Source organism: Pseudophryne corroboree, chromosome 8 (assembly GCF_028390025.1).
Source record: "Pseudophryne corroboree isolate aPseCor3 chromosome 8, aPseCor3.hap2, whole genome shotgun sequence".
Lineage (NCBI taxonomy): Eukaryota > Metazoa > Chordata > Amphibia > Anura > Myobatrachidae > Pseudophryne > Pseudophryne corroboree.
The window spans coordinates 111,019,339-111,044,264 of record NC_086451.1 but is presented as its reverse complement, the minus strand read 5'-3'; the positions used below and the strand labels follow the sequence as shown (position 1 = coordinate 111,044,264).

General features: G+C 43.9%; 1 protein-coding gene across 3 annotated transcripts in view; it reads right to left on the bottom strand.

Annotated features, from left to right (window-relative positions):
• The window catches only part of ADGRD2 (adhesion G protein-coupled receptor D2), a 611,421-nt gene that overhangs the window by 466,899 nt on the left and 119,596 nt on the right, over window positions 1-24,926 (bottom strand). For all 3 annotated transcript variants that reach the window (XM_063936865.1, XM_063936864.1, XM_063936863.1), the window contains exons 16-18: window positions 22,759-22,861; window positions 9,121-9,274; window positions 6,816-6,949 (exon numbers count right to left, since the gene is read on the bottom strand). In XM_063936865.1, the coding sequence (XP_063792935.1) occupies window positions 6,816-6,949; window positions 9,121-9,274; window positions 22,759-22,861 (391 nt within the window). The remainder of the gene's footprint in view (window positions 1-6,815; window positions 6,950-9,120; window positions 9,275-22,758; window positions 22,862-24,926) is intronic.

The window sequence follows — 24,926 nt, the reverse complement described above, 5'->3', positions numbered from 1 at the left end:
CAGCTCCTGTCTCATCTTTCAGACACAGGACACAAGGTTTCCAAAGACAAGTTACAATTATGCCAGACTCGTGTGAAGTATTTGGGACACTGTCTAACACAAGGACTGAGACACCTTACCGCTGATAGAATTCAAGCAATTCGTGACATGACCCTGCCACAAACCCAGCAACAGATCAGAACATTTTTAGGAATGTGTGGGTATTGCCGTAACTGGATCCCAGGTTTTTCCATACTAGCCCTACCTTTGCAGGAGATGGTCTCATCAAGTAAACCTGATCGGATCTCGCACACAGACGAATCTGAGATGGCATTTGAAAGACTAAAACAGTGCCTAACACAGGCACCGGCATTAGGTATGCCTGACTATGGGAAACCCTTTGAGCTGTACGGAACAGAGAGTGCTGGTTGCGCAGCAGGTGTTTTAACCCAGAAGCATGGTGATGCCAGCAGGCCGGTAGCCTACTACAGCGCTCAGCTAGATACGGTAGCGCGATCCCTCCCCACATGCTTGCGAAGCGTTGCAGCAATAGCATTGCTAGTCACGAAAAGCGAAGATGTAGTGCTAGGACACAACCTCACAATTCATACACCACATGCAGTGTCAGCCTTACTAAATTCTGCCCAAACCAGACACGTCTCATCAGCGCGGTTTACAAGATGGGAATTGGCATTGATGGCCCCCGTAAACATTACCATAAGGAGATGCAGCGCATTAAATCCTGCAACGTATCTCCCAGGTGTGCCTGGACAGGCACAAAGGGTGGGGGATGAGAATAATGGTGAAGGAGGATTTAATACAGAGGATGACACATATGATTGTATGGAATATTTGACCCAAAATTTCACGGCAAGGCCTGACATCAGTGACAACCCACTGGAAGATGTAGATTTTACTTTCTACACTGACGGTAGTTGTCACAGACAGACGGACTCGGGAGACTTGTGTACTGGATACGCAGTCGTAGATGACCAAGGTACCATAGAAGCAGAACCGCTAGGCCCACCTCACTCAGCACAAGTTGCTGAAATGGTTGCCCTAACCAGAGCATGTGAATTGGCTAAGGGCAAGTCAGCCAATATCTACACAGATTCTAGGTACGCATTCGGAGTAGTCCATGATTTCGGAGCCCTATGGCGCCTCAGAAATTTCATGACGGCAGCTGGCACACCAGTAGCGCATGCAGCCCACATCAAAAGACTTCTAACAGCGATACAGGAACCCGACAGAGTGGCTGTTATCAAGTGTAAAGCTCACACATATAGCCAAGACCCGGTATCACTTGGTAACAGCCGAGCAGACGAAGCTGCTAAATCAGCAGCTGGTAACCCCATACAAACAGATAGTACACGACTGATGGTATTTAATACTGTAAACACACAGAAATTGTGTGAAATGCAAAATGTGTGTTCCCCACAGGAAAAGGCAGTCTGGAGGTCAAAAGGATATGGCCAGGGGTCCTCAGGACTCTGGACAGATGGACATGGTAAACCAGTGGCACCAAGAGCATACCTTCCAAGTCTAGCGGAAGCAGCACACGGGCTGACTCATTTAGGCAAAGAAGGGATGTGTAAGCTAGTAAGAGCTTATTGGTGCGCCCCAGGATTTTCTTCCCATGCGGGTAAGAGAGCGATGACATGCCTCACCTGCTTGAGGAAGAATATCGGAAAGGCAATACCGACAGAGCCATCTCATATCCCTCCAACAGATGGCCCTTTCCAGGTGATACAAATTGATTTCATACAATTGCCACCTTGTAGAAATTTAAAGTATGTTTTGGTCTGTATAGATGTGTTTTCAAATTGGGTCGAAGCATTTCCCGCGGCCACAAACACCGCTGTATTTACTGCAAAGAAAATTGTGCAGGAATTTGTGTGTAGGTGCGGTGTCCCTAGAATAATTGAAAGTGATAGGGGTACCCACTTTACAGGTGAAGTCTTTCAAACAATGTGTAAGTTGATGGGAATTAATAGTAAGCTGCATACTCCGTATCGCCCCCAGGCGAGCGCGAAGGTGGAAAGAGTAAACAGCACTATTAAAAATAAATTGAGCAAGGTAATGACTGAAACAGGACTGTTATGGCCTGAAGCTTTGCCAATCGTATTATACAGCATCAGAACCACTCCCAGGTCCCCTCTTAATCTGTCTCCTTTTGAAATTCTGTTTGGTCGACAACCCCATGTTGTGATTAACCCCCAGGATGATTTGAAATGTAACAATGAAGTAACCGTAAAAGTACTTGGTTAAGATGAGTAAGCAATTGAGGAATCAGAATGATAATCTAAAGTTGGTGATTCCTGATTTGCCAGACAGTAATTGTCATGACATTGAACCTGGGGATTATGTAATGATACAGAATTTTCTACGCTCAGGTTGCCTTATTGACAGATGGGAAGGACCATATCAAGTCTTATTAACCAGCACAACTGCTTTGAAGGTTGCCGAGAGAGAGACTTGGGTCCATTCGTCTCATTGTAAAAAGGTCACTGACCCAGAGAGGTCCCGTGATAAAGAGCAGACGGTAGAGGTTGTATCACTAGAGTGTCTGTTCAGGGAGGATTGAGACGACACCTGAGCGCTGAGAATAACAAGACCGGAAGCTTGTCGAGCCAGATTTCTTTTTCCCATTTGTTATTTTCTCCAGCTCCCACCTCCCTCCTATTTCCTTTCCCCCTTCTTAGTTTTCTCCTTTTACTCCTCTAAGATGGACTTGCCCCAAGAGACTGTGATCCGGATTTTCCTGTTGACCCTGATGTTGACCAGAGCAGTCTGTTTCGGTGAGAGTACCATGGAGGTCGACAAAGGATCAGGAATGGGTTCTGATGACCAGGATGCAGGCGTAGATTTCCAAGAACAACATAATCTCCGAGTAAAGGCGAGTATCAGAAAACGATCTGGTAGCATTGACAATAGAAGGAATTGTGAAGGATTGTTAGCTGAAGAGAACTGCATCTGTAGGCATTGTGACAATATAGTTGAGGATGGGTGCATAAAGAAATGTCAGTCCAGTTTTAATGTCCACATGGACCGGCATCCATTGAGTGACTATCACTCCTTAGTGGGTAAAGTGTTAAACCAGACAGACTGTTGGGTATGCTCTCAAGTACCTCAAGGCCATAGTAAATCAGGATTAGTACCATTCCCTTTAACTGTAGGAGAGGTACTTGAGCTAAGTGGTGGGAGGCCGGTGGACAAGAGGTTTAATATCTCTAGTCCTCCTAGTTTGAAGCTCCACCAATACCATGTGGATAGGTCCTTAGTGTGCTTTAACATTTCCAATCCCCGAAAGCCGGGAAATTGGGAAGTGTCATGGAGTAATCAAACCATGACATTCTCACATAGAGCCGACAGATTGCCCATAGACACAGAACTTATACGCCAGATAGCCGACCATAGGAAATTCTTTCGGTATAGGTACACCTTAGGAAGTAGGATCATGCGAGTTGGAGAAGTATCACCAGGATACTGTGCACAGATCGTACAAACTGATACGTGTACTAAACAGATGGAAGAATTAGGGTTAGGAGAGTTCACATGGAAAATCTGTAATATGGTTATGTCACACTCCGTCCCATATGTTCTCCCCGATGATGCATACTTCATATGCGGGAGGAAGGCGTATAAGTGGCTTGCCCCAAACTCAGAAGGGTTATGTTATATTGGAAAAGTACTGCCTGAGGTAATGACTGTATCCCACACTAAAATGAAAGATATTCACTGCAGTGCCCAAGCTCCTTATACTCACACTCATTACGAGCACATCGTTAAACGGCACCTGATAGAAAGAACAGAGCATTCAGCCTCTGACCAGATCCATGAATCCACTGGGATTCAATTCCTACTCGCGTTAGATATCACTCGTACCGCTAGAGGAGTGATAAATTATAAATATATATCTGCGCTTGCAAATTTATTAGACAATATCACCGAAATGTATGACGACACCTTCAGGTACACTGGGAAAGAGTTACAAGCCTACAAAACGGAACTGGTTCAGCATAGGATGATTCTCAATTACCTCACAGCTGTGACAGGCGGGTATTGTGTAACCCTGGCAACTCAATATGGAATCAAGTGCTGCACGTACATTACAAACAGCACGGAGGACCCAGCCGAGGTCATAGACCAAAAGATGGATGACATTTTACAATTAAAATGGGAGTTCCGAAGGAAACACAATCTCACCCTTGCTGCTGTGGGTAATGAGCTGACCAGTTGGGTGTCATGGTTGAACCCACAAAATTGGTTCTCTGGTTTAGGAGAATGGGCCCAAGGTATTATCATGGATGTAGGGAAATTTCTTTTGTGTATTCTGGGAGTCATCATATTGGTCGGTCTGATATTTAGATGCGTTCGGGTTTTAGCGAAGCGTAAAAGTAATACCAGGGTGATGAGTCTAAGGAACGAGGACACTGTATTAACAACGATTAATTTGATGTATGACCCAACAATAGAGACAATGTTGTGATGAAAATGTGATTCCACGGTCCGTTTCTTTCACCCGTTTCTCCTTTGTTTTCCTCCAAGGTACAAAGACATCCGCTTGGAAGAAGAATTTGACAACCTTTTACACAGACCATTGATGGACAATGCCATAGACCCCCATTTTCCCTAGTGACTCTAAAATTTTACGATAGCCCAACACTTCAAAGATTGTAAGTCTATGGACATTGAGAAAGCTTTTTGCTCAAGCAATTATAGCAAAAGCATCGGGAGACTACAGTCAACATGTACATCGAGACAAGACATCAGACAAGACCTCAATCGGCAAATGTACATTAAACTCACATAGTTTATGACTGCATTTACCATAATTGCTTCTTATCTTCATCTCTACAACCTTCAGGTAATGACACACATAGTCGATAGGGAATACAGGCACAGATATCAGCACTCACATATCCCCCCATTCATGTATCATCAACTAAAATGTGCTCCCCCATTTTGTTGCAACCAAAAGCCGAAAAGAGCTCGGTAAAGTTTGACAGCCCATCCACAGACCTGTAATACGGGATAAGAAGGAATTCAAATGTATACTTCGCAATACCTCGAAGCTTGATTTAAAACACGTACGGCACGATGATACATGACCCCTCAAACATGGACTCATACATACATGCTTCTACTATCTCACTAGGTCATACCTTTTTCCCACCTTCTTCTCTTCTCCCTTACCCAATCATAGAAATGTATTTTTACATGGCATATATTTTTCTCTTTTTGAACTGTTTTTAGGAAGTGGCAGTTATTGATGACTGCCAAAGGGTGGACTGTCAAAGTCAGAAAAATATCACGCTGCATGTTGCCATATATTCACCTCATGCGCGTGCCTGCTGCACGTGCACATTCTCTCCCGTGCGTGCGGATACTCGCAGCCGCGCATGGCGCCTCGGCCATGCGCTCGAGCGCGTGGTATGTGCATTTACGGTAGACTTTGTGTGCGTCTAGCGGGCGACTCAATCGTTTAATAATAAATCCATATAGCATGTTTTATAGATAATGTTCCCCTTAGTAATAACTGTAAGTTTGTTTAATGTGACTTGTTCACGGACTTGGGAATCCCTCTTTGTATGGTACGAAGGATCAGACAGGGTTTGAACAGCTGTGTCTGATACCTAACTGAAGAGTATTTTAATAGCAACAATCCGGTGCTGGTTAGGTAAAGATTAATCGCTCCTGCGTATAGTTATGGCCATTAGTAGATTCTGGACATTTCATATATTTGCGATTCATTATCCCTGCGGCGGGAATCCGGAGATTCCCACCCACCTGAGCTGTTTGAAATAGTCACAGCCCACCTGTTCAAACTAACCTATGACCTTTTGATATGATGCGAGGAGACATTCCTGTGTCCAATGAACAATGAGATTGTAGGTCCCTTTGTAGTATACTGTACTCAGTGTATATAAGATCAGCCAGCCTGAACAGCTCCCTCACTCTCCACAAACGGTTTTCATATTGACTAACTCGGAGCTGGTACCAGGCTGCGCTGCGATCGTTCCCAGTGTGTGTAAGTAATTCTCTGTGATTATCTCGCTCTTTGTCTGTATTGGCCACATTCTCTCTCTCTCTGTTTAGTTTAATATTGTAACGTTATTATATATTTCTGTCTAGTTATTCTGTTAGAATTATATGTTAGTCTGTAGTGTATGACTTGTAACTGTTTTACCCCTTTTCGATATAACTAAAAGCTTGTTAGTAAAGGTGTTGGATCCTTAACACGGTATTGTGTGTTCATTACATTGCAGAGGGTAATTGGAGCGCCTCAATCGCTCAAACAGCTTTAGTGTTAACAAGGTTAAGCAGTGTTATATCGCTACAGTGTTTCAGTACAAGGTTTACAGTATAAGAATATCCTTTCTGTGTGTTACATTCAAGGTTTACTGATTGTCATCTTGTGAGCGTCTGCGCCGCTCGTGATCTCCTCGTGGTCTCGAGCGTCTGCTACGCTGATAGCGTAGCATTACGGTAGTCGCTCGCCTATAGCGTGCTCGACACCACGCATTAAGCTGTGAGCGAGCGTGCCGCATGTGCGTCTCGATCACGGCCTAGCGTATGCTACGCTAAATACGTACCCTTACGGTACCCCATACGCGTACTGTGTCTCTTACCCATTATTGTGAAGTTATAAGGTAATCTAAATCAGCATTATCACTTGAGAAGTGATTGAAAACTACAATGATGTGCTTAGAGTCCAGAGTGAGGAATTTCTTTTTTTTTATTGGATACGTAAATCAGTGCTTGGTCTCTGCTGAACTGGCAAAACATAAATCTTAAATTTACTGATCAGTAGATATCGAATTGAAAATACATACCGTTAGTATGAAGAGAACAGGCCCAACAAATGCCCAGATTATGTCAGTTTGAACATTCAGCCAACAGTGACCATCTGCTACGTAATTATTAAATGAGGTTGCCAAGGTCACGCTTACAACAATGATTGGCAGACCTGTAAAAGACATTAGAGATTTACCAGTAACATACAGGATATGATATAGGGGAGATCTTGAGGATCTGGTCAAAGTAAAGTCTGTTGCATCTGAGCACCAACCTCTAAGGGCTACCTTACTGCACTGATGGCCATTCCTCCAAAACAGTCTATCATTCTAAATCATACCTGCTTACTCTACTAGAAGGCACAGGAGACTTCCAACTTCAATCATCCCATATCACACCACCTTCTACAGTGACTAGAATACACTGTATACTAGAATTTTAGGGATGTTTGCCACATATTTCAGGTGATCCTATTGTTTTCTTAGTACTTCTGGAAAAATGTACAAATGTAACCCAAATGGTGATTGTTTATGTCTGTAAAATTTTGATCCCAAATGCATTTGATTACATTTCAAAAGATTACACGCTTAGAACAGTTTGCTAGAAGTCTTATTTTTGCTGAAAGAACAAGATGTGTGACATTGACTAAGAAACACGTAGGTTCCATGTATGTCCTGGTTTTCTGTTTTATAAAAGTATAAGCATTATTTTATATTGAGTTCTTTGCACCAGTACAACTTACAAGGTAGCTCTACGACACAGTATAAATATCTTTTATACCACTACCTGATGAAGAAAAAGGAATTGTAAAATAAAATTATTAAGGATACGATGAGTGTATAAAATGTGTACATTAGCCAGAAACTATGAGATCAAAACAGAGTTGCAAGCAAGTCTATTTTGTATATGGGTCTAGAGTGTTTTCACCTGGCACATGCTGCAGAGCCAAGGGCACAAATAGAAGGGCAATACTGAGTCCAACGCTACTCAGTAGTATCTCCACTTGTGGCTGAAGCATCGTAAGTATATGGTAATGGACAGTTTGCAAGTAGGCCAAGCTTAACTAGAGGATGGCGAAGGAATTGTGAGCTTTTTAAAGTCCATACATTTACCTTTTTGGTTTTGCTCCAGAGGGAGCAGCCAAATCAGCAATGTGAAAGTGGTGGTGGGGGTGGTGGTGGTGGTGGTGGGGGGGGGGGGGGGGTAGTACAACACAGAAGTGGGTGGTGCAGGGGTCATGACTACTGCCATTATAAGGCAGGGGGCAAGGCCACAATCATATGATAAAACGTGAAAATGCGACATCGGCCACCCGGACTGCCCATTTCAGGACCCTGGGAGACATCAGCCACCCGGACCGCAGGCAGGCCCCCAGGAGACTTGAATACTCTTTCAGGTATCCGGGAGAGCCACTGACATTCAGGAGCCTCCTGGAGGTTTCGGGATAGTAGCTAAGTATGGATCCGTCGGTTTTTGGATGGACCCCTTTTACCAGGCATGGGGTTTGTGCAAGTGCGAATTGATACTAATGATGACTGTAAAACTAAGCATAGGTATGGAGCAGTTGCATAGATGCATACAACGCTGCACACTGGTGAAAATCCACATTTTTATCTATGCCCGCAATCTGGTTGCAATAGTGGCCGATTTACAGGACTCAGCACCGGACCCTTTGTGAACAAGCTTACTCATGTAAAGCTTGTGGGGCTGAACCCGATATGATCATGATATGTTATTTGACACAAAATAAAATTAAAATAGTTACTAAAAGGTATTAAAATATACATGATATACATGATACATTGAAAAAAACATCTACAGCAGAGTTTTACAAACTCCGCCATTACAGTCCAGGTTGTAAGTATATCCATGCTTGAGCACAGGCAACTTATTAGTACCTCAGTCAAGTTGAATTAACCATCTGGACTCAAGCATGAATATATGTAAAACCTGGACTGTAATGGTGAAGTTTGGGAAGCTCTGATCTACAGTTTGTTTGGAGGCTTCTTCAGTCTTGAGTCCTACTTGCAGTGCACTCTGTTCACATAGCATGATGCTATGACTTAAAACAAATTGACCTCTGCTCAAGGTAAAGTAAAACCCACTCACCCCATCCAGTAATGTAATAATAAAGTAACACCCACTTACCCCATCCAGTAATGTAATAATAAAGTAACACTCACTCAACCCATCCAGTAATGTAATAAGAAAGTAACACCCACTCACCCTATCCAGTAATGTAATAAGAAAGTAATACCCACTCACCCCATCCAGTAATGTAACAATAAAGTAACACTCACTCACCCCATCCAGTAATGTAATAAGAAAGTAACACCCACTCACCCCATCCAGTAATGTAATAAAATTTCATCCTTCTATCCTCGCTCATGTTGACTGCAACAACTTTGCTCCACAGCAGTAAGCCTTCCACCAACATCCATGCAAAGGCCGCCATGAAGAAGAGATGGAGACAAGCTGTGACTGTGATGCAGACAACCTAATAAAGACATTGGGAAAACATCAGAACTCCCTGAAAAATATTGCTATTTACTATAAAACAAAATTAAAATGTAAACGTGATAACAGTCTCTCTAGCATCAAGTGTTAAGACTTCATAAAATATGGTAATGGCATTAAGTTTACGCTGAGACCTTGTCTCATATTGGAAAATGTGACTTCATCTGCTGCCCCTGTAGGTTTTGCATCTGTTATCCCTGTAGGTTGTGTTATTACAGCATTAATTAGGTCTAATATATTATTTATTTATTTATTTATTTATTTTTTTTGGGGGGGGACACTTTTTTTGTGTTTGTGAAAAGCCTAATGGTGTGTACACATGGTGAGATCCTTGCTATGCCCAATATTCACTTTGCGATTTCCCCTGAACTCCCCGGAGCCCAGCACCACCGATTTTGACTAACTTTTCTTGAGATATGGACTATGTGTGCTTACGATTTTGGCTTATGTGAGATTTTGGCTTATGTGAGATGTAATTGACATGTGATATGAACTACGGTAGATAGTACACCGATCTAGCAAGGATTGACTTGCCTGCACAGTCTATCTTTTCTTGCGATACCGACCTGGCGAGACCGCGCATCGGGATCGAATCGGGATCGCAAGTGGCATAACACCTTGCGATTTGCACTAACTTTTCTTGCGATTTTGACTATATAGTCAGTCCCGGGCCCCATCATTTCTGATGGCAGCCCTTACTGTAGCTATGTTGAAGTGATAATGCCACTGTATAGGTCATTGGTGCGGCCCCATCTGGAATACTGTGTCCAGTTCTGGAGACCATATCTCCAGAAGGATATAAATACATTAGAGAGTGTACAAAGAAGGGCAACTAAAATGGTGCATGGCCTACATCACAAAGCTTACCCGGAAAGGCTAAAAGATCTTAACATGTATAGTTTGGAGGAGAGAAGGGAAAGGGGGACATGATAGAAAGTTTCAAATATATCAAGGGTCTTAACAAAGTTCAGGAGGGAAACATTCTTCAAGGGAAGAGAAATATTAGAACTCGAGGACATATACTGAGACTGGAGGGGGGGAGGTTCAGGGGAAATTTAAGGAAAAATTACTTCACAGAAAGGGTAGTGGATAAGTGGAATAGTCTCCCATCAGAGGTGGTAGAGGCTAAGACTGTAGAGCAATTTAAACATGCTTGGGATAGGCATATGAATATCCTTACAAAGAATTAAGGTTCAAAAAGGGTTGAGATTGCCTAAAGGATAAAAAAAAAAAGGGGCAGACTAGATGGGCCAAGTGGTTCTTATCTGCCGTCAAATTCTGTGTTTCTATGTTTCTGTTTCAAAAACCGTTCCAAGAGTTTGTTTATAGTCTAATTTGAAGAACATATAAAAAAGACCTTCCCCAGTATGTCACATTACATTTGTGCAGTAGACACTTCAGAGATAGAAGTGAGATACTGTATGATAAAAATAACTTTCACATGCTGAATGAGAGGAGAAGAACACAACAGGAACAAGTGAAACAAGAGGTTACGGTTAATGCTGCAAGTAAAACTGCTCAATAGCCTGCTAGGAGTCTTGGTATACTAGCAGCTGCCGACGAACCAATCTGTTCTTGTTTTAAGCATCCGCTACACCTGCAGCTCTGACCTACTGTATGGATGTACTGTATATGTCAACCGTGTACATGCGCCTTCTTTCTTTTTTGAACAGTGCACAAAAGCAGAACATACGGTATCACATCTTTCACAAAGGCCAGGGTAAATAAGGCATAGAGAAAACACAGGTTAATTTAGGAACTGGAAAATAGCACACAGCAACACGTTTCACAATGTGCCTGCTTATTCTTCTTGGGTATAGATTGGGAAAACTCATATCCCAGCTCTTTGGGACTTCCCATGAAAACCATTAGGTGCTAGGCTGCAGGTCCAAAAGGAAATGTCCATAGTGGTTACAGATAAAATAACTAAATATTATCACTTGAAAGTTCATATTAGAAGGTACCTATATGCTTAGGAATTGCAGGGGAGTTCTATGAGACTCCTAGAAGAGCAAGGCATCCTCCCAAATCCCACCCATTTCCCCACTGAAATGGATGGGACATCATGCCATGATTCATGGGGAACCACATCATTACAGTCCTGATCCCCAGTGCATGCCAATCCCAACACTGTGTATGCTTCATCAACCATGAGAGAGGATACAGGGGCTGTCTATAATAAACATGTAACTAATGTATGTTTGAATATTTTCATTAGGTTGAACAGTGTCTAATTAAAGCATTTGGAAACTGCAAAGAAGGCCTTGGAGAGTGATAAATAGCATGGTGATAAAGTAACAGCCAATTTGCTCTTAACTTACATGTTACAGGCTGTGTTTGAAAAATGACAGCAATGAGCTGATTGGTTGGCACTTTATCACCGTGCAATTTATCACTTTCCAAGGCTTGATAAATCTGGGCCATAGTGTACTGTACCAAGGCGTTTGTCTCAGCTGCTGGGATGCATGCCCCAGTCACTGCTCTACACAGCACAGCAGCAGTGACAGGGTGCTGTGCCTACCTAACACTGGTGTGTGCAACAATGAAAGGGGGTTGCCAAATTGTCAGTGAGGAGGAGGGGCCCTAGGTGCCGTTTAACACGTAAGAGGCACTAAGTGTACCCCCAGCGGGTGTGACATCATCGTGATACAACTATAACCCTGGTGGCACAACCACACACCTGCCCACCACAGGGTGTTCACCATCCTTTCCTGAAACAAAAGTTTAAACAATGGGTGATATGTGCCATATTTATTTATTAAGTTTCTCCTTAAAATACTGTCATATTCTTTATGTTTATGTCATAAAATCCAGGGACATCAGGAGTGTGGTTATTTGAATTATTTAACAAACTTTATATATTCCATTTTCTATTACACTGCTTTATTTTCAAATATTAATACACTTTGTCTATAAAATGCACCAAACCTGCGCAATATTTCTTACTGAAACTAAGTACTGACCAAGTATTGAATACAGTTATCTTTAAAGTAGTGCAAATAACTTGCCTCTGGCCCTCATTCCGAGTTGATCGCTAGCTGCTTTCGTTCGCAGTGCAGCGATCAGGCAAAAAATTGTCAATTCTGCGCATGCGCGTCGTACTTTCACAAAAGTCGTTGTAGTTTTACTCTAGCGATGCATTTCAGTCGCACTGCTGGCCGCAGAGTGATTGACAGGAAGTGGGTGTTTCTGGGTGGTAACTGACCATTTTCGGGGCGTGTGAGAAAAAACGCAGGAGTGCCAGATAAAAACGCAGGAGTGGCTGGAAAAACGTAGGTGTGGCTGGCCGAACGCAGGGCGTGTTTGTGACGTCAAAACAGGAACTAAATAGTCTGAAGTGATCGCAAGGTAGGAGTAGGTCTGCAGCTACTCAGAAACTGCACAATTCTTTTTTGTAGCCGCTCTGCGATCCTTTCGTTCGCACTTCTGCTAAGCTAAGATACACTCCCAGAGAGCGGCGGCTTAACGTTTGCTCTGCTGCTAAAAGCAGCTAGCGAGCGAACAACTCGGAATGAGGGCCTCTGTGTGTGGCAAGACAATCTTCAGATGTATCCAATGCAGTAGCCCATGTGGCTGCTATGGGGCCCAGTGGTGAGGTGGGCCTGAAGTTGCTGATCCATCAGCTACACAAACTTCCGTTCTGAGCATCAGAGCATGGGGGTCATTCCGAGTTGATCGCTCGCTGCCATTTTTCGCAGCGCAGCGATCAGGTAACTACTGCGCATGTGTATGCATCGCAATGCGCAGGCGCGTCGTACAGGTACAAAGCGAATCGTTGCTGGGCAATGGATTTAATAAAGAATCCATACGCATAGCCAATCGCAAGGAGACTGACAGGAAGAGGGCGTTTGTGGGTGGCAACTGACAGTTTTCTGGGAGTGTTTGGAAAAACGCAGGCGTGTCCAGGCGTTTGCAGGGCGGGTGTCTGACATCAATTCAGGGAACAAAAAGTCTGAAGTGATCGCAAGGGCTGAGTAAGTCCAGACCTACTCAGAAACTGCACAAAATGTTTTTGCAGCGCTCGGCTGCAAAGCCGTTCGCACACTTCCAAAGTGAAAATACACTCCCCTGTGGGCGGCGACTATGCGTTTGCACGGCTGCTAGAAGTAGCCAGCGAGCGATCAACTTGGAATGAGGGCCCATGTGCAGAGCCAGAACGTGCACGGTGTATGGGCTTTCAGTTCCAGAACGGAACATTTGTCCCAATCCACAGCTACTCATGTATTCCCAGATATCCCACATTCCATGTAGAAACCAATATGTCAGATCACATCGTCTTGGCTGCATGTTATTTATAAGAGAGTAGACTATAAAGTAAACAGATCAGTTCTAGCAACCAATGTTAGCTGAAAATATTTGTATATAGGTAGGATAAAGTGCATCGATTTTTTATTTTAATTGTGTTGAATTGATCAATAAAACAGCTAGACAAGTCAATCAGTTTATAAATTCTCGCTGTGTTGCATTTATCCAGAGGAAAGCAAACAGTAGTAGAGCTGCACATGTTGATCCTTCTATCACATTACCATTTTCTGGCTTCCTTTCTGGCTTCTATCTGCTGCTTCTACTATAGCAGCATAAAATCATATTTATTAAAGAACCAGGCTTAGCTATGTTACAGAGTGCTCCAAGCTAGGGCCTTGAATCTGATATATGATCCTTGATCTCTCTTATCTCTGCCTCTCCACTAATGCCAGTTCTCAGCTAAGCCTAAAGTTGATGCTGCTGCTGCTTGGTGGCCTGATCTGGCTGACTTTCCATTCTTCTATTAGGGCACTTTAGTCAGATGGAGCATACCATAGGGGGAATCTAATTGTGGATGACGTTCTCATGTCCTTGACTTAGTGCAGCAACATCCGCACTTTACAGAACCTCAGACTCGCACAATTTTTTTTGCAGGTGGATAGCGCTGTGTACAAAATTGTGCTAACTGGGGGGGAAGGGGGCTGGCTGTGAGGGGTGCAAGATATGTTAGCAAATCACATCCTTTGACCGCAATTGGATTTGCCTCAATGACTGTTATCGAAAGAGTTCTCATGTAGTCCTAAGCTGCAGGACTCAGTCTATTTGTTCTATATGCAGAATCATGAGCTGGATCCACTGCAGATGTAAAATACCTTCTACTTAACCGCGAGTGACACTGTCCCACATTGCAGACTGTTAAATAAACTTGAAAGCATTGGACTGGATACGAAGATGTTTGAATGGATAAGATCTTGGTTGCAGGATAGAAAACAGAGAGTTGTAGTAAATGGAGTGCATTCACAGGAGGGAAATGTTACCAGTGGAGTACCCCAGGGATCTGTACTTGGGGCCTAATTCAGACCTGATTGTTCCTCTGCAAATTTGCAGAGGGCTGCGATCAGATAGTTGCCACCCATAGAGAGTGAAAATCTGCCCCGTGCAAGTGTGTGAATTCATGTGTATGCCGTGCGAAAACTTTGCCAGATAGCGGACAGCTGCAAATCCATTCGCAACACACTCACTATTAAATGATTTTTCCATACTGTGCAGTCTGTGCGTAGCCCAGGACTTATTCCTACAGTGCGATAGAATCAGGCTGATCGGGGCCAGAGCTGCTGTCACACACCCTCCCAGAAAATGCTTGGGAACGCCTGCATTTATCCTGATACTCCCAGAAAATGGGCAGTTACCACCCATAAACGTCCGCTTCCTGTCAATCAGCTTGCGTACACCTAGCGATTTAAATTTCTGCACCATTCTGTCGCTGTTTGGCCTCGTGCCTGCGGATTGCGGTGCATATGCATGCACAGTCATTCGATAATCATCCGCTGTGCGAGTTCGCACAACAGCGATCAGGTCTGAATTAGGCCCTTCGACCAGTGCTTTTTAATATCTTTATTGGTGACATTGCATATAGCATTGAAGGGAAGGTATGCCTTTTTGCAGATGACACAAAGGTATGCAACAGGGTAGACACACCAGGTGGGGTAAAACAAATGATTGATGATCTAAGTAGAGTAGAGGAATGGTCAAGAGCGTGGAATTTATAGTTTAATGCCAAAAAAATGCTAAATCATTCCCTTGAGCCTCAAAACTCTAAAGGCTAAATATAGTGTTAATAGTACTATACTGGAAACTAATGAGGAGGAAAGGGATCTACTATAGGAGTCACTATTTCAGGTGACTTAAAGGCAGGTAAACAATATAACAAACCAATGAGGAAGGCTAGTCAGATGCTTGGCTGCATTAGGAGAAGAAACGGCAGCAAAAAGAAAGAAGGACTATTACTACTGTATAGGTCATTGGTGCGGCCTCATCTAGAATACTGTGTTCAATTCTGGAGGCCATATCTTCAAAATTATTTTAATACATTAGAGACTGTACAAAGAAGGGCAATTAAATGGTGCGTGGTCTACACCACAAAATTTACCTGTGAAGACTGAAAGATCTTAACAAGAACAGTTATGAACAGGGATGGGAAAGGGGGGATATGATAGAAACATTCATATATATCAAGGGGTTTAACAAGGTACATGAGGGAGACATTTTTCAAAGGAAGAGAAGTATTAGAACCCGAGGACATGCACTGAGACTGGCGGGAGGTAGGTTCAGGGGAAACTTGAGGACAAATTACTTCACATAAGTGTAGTGGACAAGTGGAATAGCCTTCCAGCAGAGGTGGTAGAGGCTAAGACAGTTGAGCAATTTGAACATGCATAGTATATCCTTACAGGGAAATAAGGATCAAATAGGGTTTGAGGTAACAATTTGGTTAAAAAAGGGGCAGACCAGATGTGCCAAGTGGTTCTTATCTGCCAACACATTCTACAGGTGGTATCCAATTAGATGAGATTTTTGAAAAGATCCTCAAATCAGGTGCGTCAGGGTGGGATCCCTGTGGATCCTGTGGACTTAGGAGAAATAGCGTTATCAACGGTAAGTTTTACCATAACGATTATTTCTCCGGCAGGGTCCACAGGTTATCCACAGGATAACATTGGGATGTCCCAAAGCAATTTAGTGGTGGGGACACTCCTGATTGGACAGGAGAATCCTTCGCCCAAATTCAGCGTCCTGAGAGGCAAAGGTATCAAAGGCATAATGTCTAATGAATGTGTTAATAGAAGACCATGTGGCTGCCTTACATATCTGTTCTGTTGAAGCACCACGTTGTGCTGCCCATGATGGACCTATCTTACGAGTAGAATGAGTAGAGACATTAGCCAGAACAGGGAGATCAGCTTGAGAATATGCTTCTGAAATCGTCATTCGAAGCCACCTCGCCAGTGTCTGCTTATCAGCAGGCCATCCTCTCTTGTGAAATCCGTAGAGAACGAAAAAAGTGTCTGTTTTTCTGATGCCACTTGCACGATCCACATAGATCCTTAAGGCATGGACTATGTCCAACGATGCATCTTCCGCAGAAAGGTACGGCCCCTGTAATGCCGGGACTACAATTTCTTTGTTAAGGTGGAATTTAGACACCACCTTAGGAAGATACCCATATTTGGTTCTGATAACCGCTCTATCTGGATAAAAAAAAACAGAAAAGAAGGGCAACATAACAATGCCCCTAATCTGAAACTCTTCTAGCTGAAGCAATGACCAGTAGAAAGAGAACTTTAGATTTCAACCATTTAAGCTCCACTCGTTTTAGTGGTTCAAATGGTGCAACTTGAAGGGCCTTTAGGACTAAGTTTAAGTCGCAAGGCACTATAGGAGGAACAAAAGCAGGTTGAATGTGCAGCATTCCCGGGAAAAAAAGTGTGCACATCTTGTAGGTTAGCAATTTTCTTTTGGAACCATACAGTCAATGCTGACACCTGTACTCTCAAGGAAGCCAACCATAAACCTTTGTCCTATTCTGCTTGAAGGAATGATAAGACTCTGGAAACTCTGAAAGACCTAGGGTAAAATTTCCGGTCACTACACCATTGAATGTAAGCTTGCCATATTCGATGATAAATGCGAGCTGAGGAAGGTTTCCTTGCTATGAGCATAGTTTGTATTATCTGTTGTGAGAATCCTCTTGCCTTCAGGATAGAAGTTTCAAGAGCCACACTGTCAAAGACAGTCGATCCAGATGCTTGTGATAGCAAGGACCCTGAGACTGTAGATCTGGACGTTGAGGGAGTAGGAATGGAGCATCCATTGATATCCTCTGCAGATCTGTGTACCAGTGTCTTCTGGGCCAAGCCGGAGCTATTTGTATCCCGACGCCCCTTTCTTCCTTCCTTCCAATCACCCTGGGTAATAGGTAGTGATGAGCGAGGTTCGGTTTTACTCGGTTTTACTCGGTTTTACTCGGTTCTCAAAACGGCATCTTATTGGCTATCCAAAACACGTGACATCCGTGAGCCAATAAGATGCCGTTTTGAGAACCGAGTAAAACCGAGTAAAACCGAACCCGCTCATCACTAGTAATAGGGCGATTGGTGGAAACACATAGGCCAGATGATAGTCCCATCTCACTGACAGGACATCCACAAAGATCGCTTTGGGATACTTTTTTCTTGAACCGTATGCAGGAACTTTGTTGTTCTGACGGGACGCCATGAGATCCATCTCCGGTAGCCCCCACTTTGGAAGACCTCGGGATGTAAAGCCCATTCGTTTGCATGAATGACGTGTTGACTGAGAAAATCCGCTTCCCAGTGTAGGACTCCCGGAATGAACACTGCAGACCAGGCTGGAAGATGAAGTTCTGCCCACTGTAACGTGTGACTCACCTCCTTCATCGCTTCTTGGCTGTGAGATCCTCCCCGATGGTTGAGGTATGCTACTGCAGTTGCATTGTCCAAGCGGATGTGCACTGGTTTCCCCTGAAGGATATCCTTTGCCTGAACAAGTGCCATATATATGGCCCGAAGTTCCAATATATGTATTGGCAGGCAAATTTATTCCTTAGTCCACTGCCCCTGGAAACAACTACTTCCTGACACCGCTCCCCAGCCCTGAAGACTGGCATCCATTGTCAGAATTTCCCAATCTGATATCCAAAAGGGTCTCCCTTTGTCCAGATGGGCTGTCTGTAGCCACCAGGCTAATGACCTCCTTACTTCTCGAGGAAGGACCATGTCTGCATTTTTATTGTCTGATTAAAACCTTTCCATTTTGCAAGTATCAGACGTTGCAGAGGCCTCGAGTGGAACTGAGCATACTCCGCCATATCGAATGTTGTCACCATCAATCCCATCACATGCATTGCTGCGTGAATAAATACCTTTTATCTGCGTAGCAGCTCCTGAATCCTTGACTGAACTTTGGATATTTTGGGGGTCATTCCGAGTTGATCGCTAGCTGCCGTTGTTTGCAGCGCAGCGATCAGGCTAAAAATCGGCACTTCTGCGCATGCGTATGATGCGCAGTGCGCACGCACGACGTACTTTCACAAAAGCCGATGCAGGTTCACACAAGGTCTAGCAATGCTTTTCAGTTGCACTGCTGATCGGTGAGTGATTGACAGGAAAGGGGCAATTCGGGGAGGTAACTGACCGTTTTCCGGGAGTGTGCTGAAAAACGCAGGCGTGTCAGATACAAACGCAGGCGTGCCTGGGTTAACAGGGGAGTGGCTGGCCGAACGCAGGGCATGTTTGTGACTGCAAAAGAGGAACTAAATAGACTGAAGTGATCGCAAGGTAGGAGTAGGTCTGCAGCTACTCTGAAATTGCTTGAAAATATTTTGCCGCCGTTCTGCGATCCTTTCGTTCGCACTTCTGCTAAGCTAAGATACACTCCCAGAGGGTGGCGGCTTAGCGTTTGCACTGCTGCTGAAAGCAGCTAGCGAGTGAACAACTCGGAATGTGGGCCTTTGTTCAAAGGTAAAATTACTCTCTGAAGGCTTGAATCCAACACAGCCCCCAATTGAGTCATCCGTTGTGACGGAACCAGAGTGGCTCAATTTATGAGCCAACCGTGTTTCTGTAAACAACCTACTGTATTATCTGCTGCAGATGACACTGAAGCAATTCCTGAGATTGTGCCAGGATTAATAAGTCATCGAGGTATGGAAAGATTCTGATCCCCTGCTAACAAAGATAAGATGCCATTACCACCATAATCTTGGTGAATACTCTGGGAGATGTGGCTAGTCCAAATGGTAGGGCCTGAAACTGAAAATGCTGCTGGAGGATAGCAAACCTGAGATAGTGCTGATGGAACAGTGCTATAGGAACATGTAGGTAAGCATCCTGGGATACCATAAAATCCCCCGACTCCATGCCAAAATAACGGAACGTAAAGTCTCCATATGAAACCGAGGCACCCAAATGTACTTGTTCAGCACTTTGAGATTGAGGGGTATATTCGATTGCAGTCGAAAACTGCCGTCTGTCGAAAAGACGGCAGTTTTTGACTTTTTGAGGTCGAATCCTGATTCGACCTATTCAGAGCTTTTCGACAAGTTGAGGCATTCAACTTGTCGAAAAGCACGTGGATCGGCGGAATAGCTGCCGATCCACGTGTTGATGTCGGAAACGTTTGGCCCCCTTTTCGACTATCTCAATCCGACATCAATCCGACATCAAAATGATGCCGGAATGAGATGGACTCGGAGGAGGCGAGGTGGGGGGGAGCCGCAGGGACAGGCGGCGGGCATACAAGAGATCAGTGCTACGATCAGCGCTGCAGCTGGATGTCACTAACCCGCACGACCTCACGGCAGCTTCCACCCGGCTCCAGCAGCGTGCTGGAGCCGGGTGGAAGCTGCCGTGAGGCCGGGTGAGTGACATCCTGCTGTGACATCCTGCTGCAGTGCTACTCCATAGCACTGATCTCCTCTGGCTGCCGCCGGCTGTGCCCCGGCGACTCGCCCCCCCCTCTCCTCCTCTGGGTCCCATCTAAAATTCGACTTAAAAAAGTCGAATTTTAGATGGGATTGAATAGGGGTTGTCGGATCCATTCCGACAAATACATGTCGGAATGGATCCGACTTTAATTGAATATACCCCTGAGTATGGGCCGCAACGACCCATTTGGCTTCTGCAGGTTGGAATTAAACCTTTTCCTCATTGCACAGGAGGAACTGGGATGATTACTCCTGACAGAGGCACTTTCTGAACTGCCTCTTGCAAATCCCTAGCCTTCATTTCCACTGAAGACGGGCTGGTACAAAAAACCTTTGAAGAGGGTGTTTCTTGAAAGCAAATGCATAACCGTGAGATACTGTACCGTTTCTTGCATCCAGGCATCTGTTGTAGACTGCTGCCAGATCTGTGCAAACTGAAGAAGTCGGCCTCCCACCCTGGGGTCCCCCAGATGGAAGGCCGCACCATCAGGCTGATGGCTTATTTTCTGATTTGGAAGCCGGTTCTCTGGTAGCCCAATGCTTTTTAGTGTAACCAGACTTGTTGGATTGGGACTGTTTGCAATCACCCTTTCCTTTTGCTTTTCCTTGAGCTGGAAAGGGCCGAAAAGCTGGAAATATAGACTTGAATTTGCGCATGGAAGGAAACTTCACTTTTCTGACTCCAAAATACTGTTTAATTCTTTACCAAAAAGAATATCTCCAGTAAAGGCAAAGATTCCAGAACCTTCTTGGATTCTTAGTCAGATTTCCATGTACATAGCCAAACCACTCTGCGAGCTGCTACTGAGGCTGATGCCTGAGAGGCAATTGTACCCATATCCAAGGCTGCTTCTTCCATAAACGTTGCCCTGTCAGGCTGCCACTGCTTTTGCCATCCAGGCTGAAGCCATGGCTGGTCTTATGATTGCCCCAGACAAGGAAAAATGGGTTTTAGAAAACCATTGACACCCCTATCTGTGACATCATTTAATGATGTTGACGGCAGAGTAATGTAGATTTTCGCACCAATCGAATCACATGCGTATCTACTTTGGGAGCCACCTCCCTTTTTAAACAGTCTTGAGCCAGATGAGGATAATTGGAATTCCATTTCCTTGGAATTCTAAACTTCATACTGGGCGTAACCCAAGCCTCCTGCATAATTTCTGTCAGCTGTTCTGACCCAGGAAACTCAGTCCTAACTGTTTTGGGACATTTAAACACAGGTGCCTTAGATTTTAACACAGGCTCTGCCGCCTCCTCTAAGGATAGAATGGCTTTCATCGCACTAATCAGCTCAGGTATGTATTCTGAGCTGCAAGCAATAGTTATTAGACTCATATGCATCAGGCACTTATCCAACTATTTGTACTCAAAGGTAGATAGAGACTTAGTGCTGTATCACCCGGCTCAGGACAGCGGGATACAAGGAGACTTAACCCTCGCTTCCAGGATCGATCAAATACGTTAGTGAACGCTGAGTGGATCTAGACGCTAATAGTGTACACACTCACCCCGTGAACCTACAGTGAACACAGACGCCCATGTGAACACTGACTCACCAGTCACACAGCCGCCTATGCTGCGACTGGGTCCTTTTAGATACACAGCGTCTCAGACGGAAGCGGGAACTCAGTTCATGGCTGGAAACTCAGAGGAAACTGGTTATGAACCGGGTGGAGGGACGACCAAGGGAGTGTCTTACTCCCCACTGCTGACATCAACCCTATGGATCGCGGCCTCAGCCTATAATCCCTAAGGCCTAGCGCTGGTGCACCCGAGGCGGCAGCTGCTTCAGCGACCACTCGGTAGTCTCCTCAAGAAACAGTGCGGCTGTGTCCGTGTTCCCCTGCTAAGCGGAACCGATGCCTTACCTTCTCCCCATGCTCCGGCCACAGCCTGGTAATGTCTGCTGGACTTGCTAGTACATCCCACACAGACGCACCGAAACAGCACTATACGTGTGGGTAAGCATTGTCGCAACCCGGTGGGGAGTTGTTGGAGTGACTCTTTCTAAGGTACGTATAAGACGCTTTTTAGAAAGATCGCTCAAAAAAAATTGTAAGACTATAAAAATAAAATAAAAAAGCTTATGGCTGCTAAAAATCAGAAGCCCATTGACCATGGTCCAGCTCCTGCCGCACCAAATAAAAAGCTGATTTGCCTGAGCCGGGAGGAGGGGGTATAGGGAGGGGCCTGTTGCATGCTGGGAGGCCGAAAGCTTTAACCGTTTGGTGCAAATCCGCTGTCGCGTCACCATATCCCAATGTTATCCTGTGGATAACCTGTGGACCCTGCCGGAGAAATACCAGGTGGTAACATTACTTGGTAATCCTCTACAGATAAAGATGTTGCTATCTCTACTTTACTTAATAGCATGGGCCTGAACCCCTTGGGGTGTTATCATATAGATATGGAGAGATACTGTAAGACAATGTCATCCTTTTGATATATTGAAACCTATCTGTAATTGTTCAATAAACCTAAGTGCAGTTTAAACAAAACATCACTGTGCGGAATCCTTCCATTATTAGGTGACGTCCAGCCCCAAATAACAGAAGCGAAACTTCTTGGGAAAAACCTGGAGTTTATTACACAGATTTTAATGATTCCTCTGTATACACATATACAATATTTCCAAAATATATTTTAGGCAAGAAATGTGTTGTCAGTGTCAATGCCCTTTTTTTCTCATTTCTGAATTAAGATCTAACCTCATTTGGTTTAGCCATCTCGCTGAACATGAGCAAAGCCTCAGCCGCAGCCAGAGCAAATATTAGGTTCTTGTGGACAGTTGTCCTCTCTGATTTGGGAACACTGAAATGAGAGAAAAACTGGTGGTGACTCAAGGTAAGAAAAGAAACAAAGAAAACAAGTGTAGGAAACACATACATCAATGTCTGGGGAGAAGTAATAGTCAGAAGAAAAGAGTAGTAAAAATTCCTTTTTGTAGACAGTATTCGCAATCGTGCGATTTTCAGACTTCTGCACATGTGCAGCGGCCGAAGAGCTCGTGTTCAAACTCACAGTGCAATTGCATCCCGGAAGGATGCGATTGCACTATGATTGACAGCGGCAGCCTTCTGGGTGGGGGGTGGGGTGGGACAATGACGCAGTGCTTTGAGGGAAAGGTCCGGACAATGCCATGGTCGAAACTAGGGGAGGGGCATGTGACCTGGGCGCCGCATTGGAGAGGGCGCCGAGACTGACACTTCAATCCCCCCTAACGCCCCCTCCCTATGCGGCAAAATTCTCTGACTTAGAGCCAGTGCCGCCTAGGTGGGAAACTAGACTCTACCCTGCCGCCTATGAAGCCGAGCACACCGCATCGCTGAAACTGAAAATAAACAACATCTCCCAGCAGCCCTTGCTGCCGGGAGCTGTAGTTTACTTTCAGTTTTATCTTTGCAGCGTGTGATCGGCAGAGCAGGATTAAGAGTGGGCACAGGGGACAAGTTACCCCCTCAGTGGCGCACCTAGGGGGGGTTTCCGAGCACCCAGAAACCCCCTCCACCAAAAAAGTTTTTTTTTTTTTTAGTTGCATGAGTATTGTTAATGGTTGGCTAGCGTCCTCTGCAGCCTTCTGTCTTCCTGGTGGCACTTGTAAGTGCTTAATAAAAGTTAACTTTATTTTAATTATAGTACATATATATCCATGTGCATACATATACACACATGTATATATATATATATATATATATACACACACATATGATATATATACTTGCGTGTATATATATATATATATATATATATATATATACATGTACTGTATGTATATATTTATATATATATATATATATATATATATATATACCTTGAGTATAGGGCTCCCTGTGGTGACTCCCTTGCCTATTTTTAAAGAGTTAAGTCAGAACTTCCTTACCTTTTTACAAAGACCTTTTATGTTTATGTTTTTATGCTTTTATTAATATTCTGAAGTACGTTTTATGTTGTAATTCGCTTTTATGTGATATTAAAGCTCGTTTGTATTATTACATATTTTTTGGCTTTTAAAATCTATTTTTAACTATTGCATTTTAAACAACACAAGTCGCCGGTACCCTTATTCCCCCCATTTCTATACATTTCCCAGCAGTACTGTACCAGGACTGCATTCTTAAGGGTTGGCAGACACCTTCTAGCAAGGTTACGTGTGTTTTATCAGCAATTTTGTTTTATATATTTTATATATTTTACTGAGAACCCACCTCACAAGTGGCGCTGTGTCATTCCATTTTTTTCGCAATATATATATATATATATGTATGGCTGTTTAATATGCTATGTGTATATGTATATATATATATATATAAACAAGAGTCCAACAATGTGGAGGTGCACTCGTCGATTTCAAGTAGTCTGCAACTTCATTTTGTTCACAACAACTTTATTTCAGTCGATATTCGGCTCTTTAGGTCGACGTTTCGATCCTCATTCTAGGATCTTTATCAAGACAAGCTTCATTTTATACATAATATTTTGAAAGCATCATAAATTGATTATTACTCAGAAAATCAATATGCCATGTTCAGACAGTAACAATGCTGTACGGCTAGTCAGGCTTAATTCAAATAGGATTAAGTGTGGTTACTTAAACTCACAATCATGGAGCAATTTAGACAACCTGGGAGATCACTGCAGTGAATGAAATCCTGACAACCTCTACAGCCGTGTGGCTGTAGAGGTTGTCAGGATTTCATTCACTGCAGTGATCTCCCAGGTTGTCTGAATTGCTCCATAATTGTGAGTTTAAGTAACCACACTTAATCCTATTTGAATTAAGCCTGACTAGCCGTACAGCATTGTTACTGTCTGAACATGGCATATTGATTTTCTGAGTAATAATCAATTTATGATGCTTTCAAAATATTACGTATAA